Source organism: Panthera uncia, chromosome D1 (genome assembly GCF_023721935.1).
Source record: "Panthera uncia isolate 11264 chromosome D1, Puncia_PCG_1.0, whole genome shotgun sequence".
In the NCBI taxonomy this organism is placed as follows: domain Eukaryota; kingdom Metazoa; phylum Chordata; class Mammalia; order Carnivora; family Felidae; genus Panthera; species Panthera uncia.
Genome location: NC_064808.1, coordinates 52,084,410 through 52,088,605, shown reverse-complemented (window position 1 = coordinate 52,088,605; position 4,196 = coordinate 52,084,410). Strand labels below are relative to the sequence as shown.

The 4,196-nt window shown below is 35.9% G+C and overlaps 1 protein-coding gene across 1 annotated transcript; it reads left to right on the top strand.

Annotated features, from left to right (window-relative positions):
* Positions 1-2,885: 2,885 nt before the first annotated feature.
* Positions 2,886-3,820, top strand: LOC125916960 (olfactory receptor 51A7). Its single transcript, XM_049623210.1, is given in 2 exon segments — positions 2,886-3,057; positions 3,060-3,820. Coding segments are annotated over 2 exon segments (933 nt in total).
* The last annotated feature ends 376 nt before the right edge of the window (positions 3,821-4,196 follow it).

Here is a 4,196-nt window from a genome sequence, read left to right as displayed (position 1 = left end):
AGTAAACCTTATTGTCAATTAAAATAGAAAAAAATTCTCTTCAGCCAGTTTAGGACTTGTGTGGAAGAATTGGTTAGGACATTTTGTCAAAATAATTATTTGTAGTTGGTATTTATTGATTACCTTCATATGTTAAAGACTATATCAGAATATTTTATATACATAATTATAATAGATATATAATAACTATTTTAGATACCGTATTTATAAAATTTTATAGAAGAGTGTATACATCTGCTTGGAGGCCTAAGCAGCTAACCCAGATTTACACAGATGGTAAGTCACCGAGCTGAGATTCATACCTGGATTATATTGCATCAGATCTGATGGCTTATTTCTTACCTTAAAAATGGAAATTCTAAGAGGTCTGAGCAATGTTTGATATAATGACTATTATCCCTGAAATACTCTCCTCCTCTGACACCAACCACAACCCACTTTCCCAGTTTTTCTCCCAGATCTCTGGGTATTCTTGGACAAGATGCTGTCAGCAACCTTCCTCTCCTCAGGGTTCTGAGACTTAAATTTTGTATTTTGTACATTTTTCCTGGGTGATCTCATTTACTATCATGACCCATTTTTCCTGAGGTTCAGACTCCATGTCTAAAAGCATACTCTGAGTAAGAATGAGTTTACCCTTGAGAATGTAGATAAGCAGAGTAAGCACAAATATCCCTTAGTGACTATTAGAGAAGAAAAGGAAAAGGCATTAAGAAATTATGCTATATATCTTAATTTTTTCCCACTCACATTTAGTCTTAGCTATTTTGCTGAGAGCCTTTTATGTTCCAGAAACTATGCTGATGACAGATACATGAGAATAAATCTCTTCTGTGCCTTTCAGTATTTAGTAGTCAGTGTATATAGTGATGGTGGGGTTGGACTGGGTAGGGATACATGCAAACAGCATGTTATAAAGTGGCGTAGAAACTATCATGGTAAAGGATGACCAACAGAAGCATTTCCTGAAAGACCTAGGTCAATGACCCTCAGCCAAAGAGAAAAATAATTAAGTGTTTTTGGAAATGAGAACTTTTCTTATGATTCTCAAGGAAGAGAAGTCAGAACAAAATCTGCTGAATAGGCAGTCTGACAGAATACATAAAGAATGATTTTCATGGTATTTGAGAATCTACTACCATCTTCAAAATAAACACTCTCTGGGCTTGGCATTAGGCTTGCTGCCCTGGTGAGAGACACCTAAGATGTATCAAACTGTTTAGGAGCTTCCAGTCTAGGATTTGCACTCGATTTACAAGCTGGCAAAACGGATCTGCATAGAGAGAACCCAGAAAATATCAAATGTATGGGGAGAGGGCTGCTTGTTATTTATTATGTTTTTTGTAGTTATCTTCTACAGAATTACAAAGTATGATATTAATTTATAACCAAGGCTCAATTTAGAGGAGCCCCCAAGTTTCTGGTGTCCCCTATATTTTCCATTGAAGATTGATTTTTCTTCTATTGCCATTTGACCTTATAAAAAATTGTGGAGTGAGGTTAGCATCTTATGTAAACTCTAAATTCTTCATTTTGGAGTAAACACTTAATTTTGGAGTGTGCCATTTTTTTGCAAAAAGCTCAACAAATTCATAATAAGTTGAAAGATTGTATATTTTACCTTGGAAAATATAATTTGCGAACTCTTTAATGGAGAATCTAATGATAAGATCAGGGTTTAGTTTAATATGTGGTGGACTTAAGGACACCCAGGTGGCTCAGTTGGTTATGCCTCCGAGCCACACCCAAGTGGCTCAGTTGGTTAAGCATCTGACTCTTGATTTCAGATCAGATCGTGATCTCACTGTCATGAGGTCTAGCCCACAGCAGAGGAGCCTGGTTAAGATTCTTTCTCTCCCTCTCTCTCTCTTCCTCCTCGACTTGTGCATGTGGAGTCTCCCTCTCTCTGTCTCTCAAAAAAAATGTAAATAGATTTAGAACTTTTACCTTACAAGGAGAAACTGAGTGATTGGATTTTTTTTTCATTTGGAATTTCTTTGACTAATTCAGTGATACAGATAAAATAGAAGATAATTTCATCTTCTTCATTAGAAGATAATTTCAGTACTATACAGCTTCAACACTTTCCCTTAGATTAATAACATGGTAACCTGAAGTATGGTGCATAGATGCCAGCTAGGAACCATTTCATTGCATGTAGGAGTACAAACAAGAAGGAAGTAAATATACATAACTCCCAGGGGTGTATCCATGCTTCATTCTCCCACTCCTTCTTCTGGAAACCACTGGATAATCAATGTTAATATTTTACATTAGCTTGTCAGTGGTTTATTGAACCGAGGTCAGTGTTTATACTCATGCAAAAATGTGTATAGTAAGTACCTACCTCATAAGTTTAAGACTTAAATTAATCTATAAATTTATTTTCTAGCATTTAATATTTACTATAGTATAGATGTTTTCAGGGATATCTGATTATTTTCTTAGACTATTATTTTTAAACTTTTCTACATGAAATCAAGGATATTATTATAAAGCCAATGAAAGAACTACTGAGTATCATGTGGAAAAACAGTGGGAAAGATTCTGAATACCTATCACTGACTCAATCAAAGAAGCTCTGTTTTGATATTTGGCTTTTGATATAAAATTTGATAATTTTATATTTGGCTAAAAGTGTTGCAAAACCACCATCATAGGATAACTTGTTATAAGTGAAATTCCTATATTGGAGAATATAAACATGTTTAAGGACTTTTGATAAATGTTGAAAATTGCATTTTATTAACATGCAAAATGTGTTTCTGAGAATAGCATATAAAAGAACTGTTTATTCCCACAACACTGAATTTTATCCAAAAGTGTGGCTGCTTTTTATTTATGTGATTTAAGATCTGGTTAAAAAGCTCATATTCCCATGCATCATGTCTGCTCTGAATAATTCTGAGGTCCAGCTTTTTCTTCGGATTGGAATCCCAGGACTGGAACATGCCCACATCTGGATCTCCATTCCCATTTGCCTCATGTACCTGGTTGCCATCATAGGCAACAGCACCATTCTCTTCATCATTAAGACACAGCCCTCAATTCATGACCCACGTATTATTTCCTTGCTCTGTCGGCCATCTCTGACTTGGGCCGTTCATTTTCTTCCCTTCCTACCATGCTGAGAATCTTCTTGTTCAATTCCATGGGAATTTCACCCAATGTCTGCTTTGCTCAAGAATTCTTCATCCATGGATTCACTGTCATGGAATCCTCAGTGCTTCTAGTTATGTCTTTGGATCACTTTCTTGCCTTTCACAATCCCCTGAGATACAGTTCTCTCCTTGCTAGCAACAGAGTTGCTAATATGGGACTGATCTTAGCCACCAGGAGCATTCTCTTAGTGCTTCCATTCCCTTTCACTCTAAGGAGACTAAAATATTATCAGAAGAATCTCTTTTCTCACTCAAACTGTCTGCATCAGGATACCATGAAGCTGGCCTGCTCTGACAACAAGATCAATGTTATCTATGGCTTTGTTGCTCTCTGTACTATGCTGGACTTGGCATTAATTTTTCTGTCATATTTTCTGATCTTGAAGACTGTACTCAGCATTGCATCTCTATCAGAGAGACTCAAGGCCCTCAATACCTGTGTCTCCCACATCTGTGCTGTGCTCGTTTTCTATGTACCCATCATCACCCTGGCTGCCATGCACCACTTTGCCAAACACAAAAGCCTGCTAGTTATAATTTTTGTTACAGATATATTCTTGTTGTTGCCACCTGTAATGAACCCCATTATGTATTGTGCAAAAACTCGACAAATCTGGTAAAAGGTCTTGAGAAAGTTGTTTAACATATGTAGGAGATAAAAAAGTTTGAATATTGAAGTAATAAATTATCAACCGGTAAGTATTAATTGGCACCTATTTCAGTGCCACAGTGGTCACTATCTAGTGGAGGACTGTGGAGAGTGAAAAGCTATGCAATACAGAATTTACAATAGTGTCAGGAAAACAATATTCAACAGGAAAGGTGAGATAATCAGGTGATATATGATATGATTCACAAATGATTAATATTTTGAGCAGTTGAAACAAAACACTATATAACGGAGCAGTTGGGTTATAGTCACACCTGAAACAGTGGATAAAATTAGACAGATTGAGATTATTATTCAAGCAGCATTTATTAAATTTGTATATTTACAATACACACTATACTATCAAGGGTAACTAAACAAGTAAG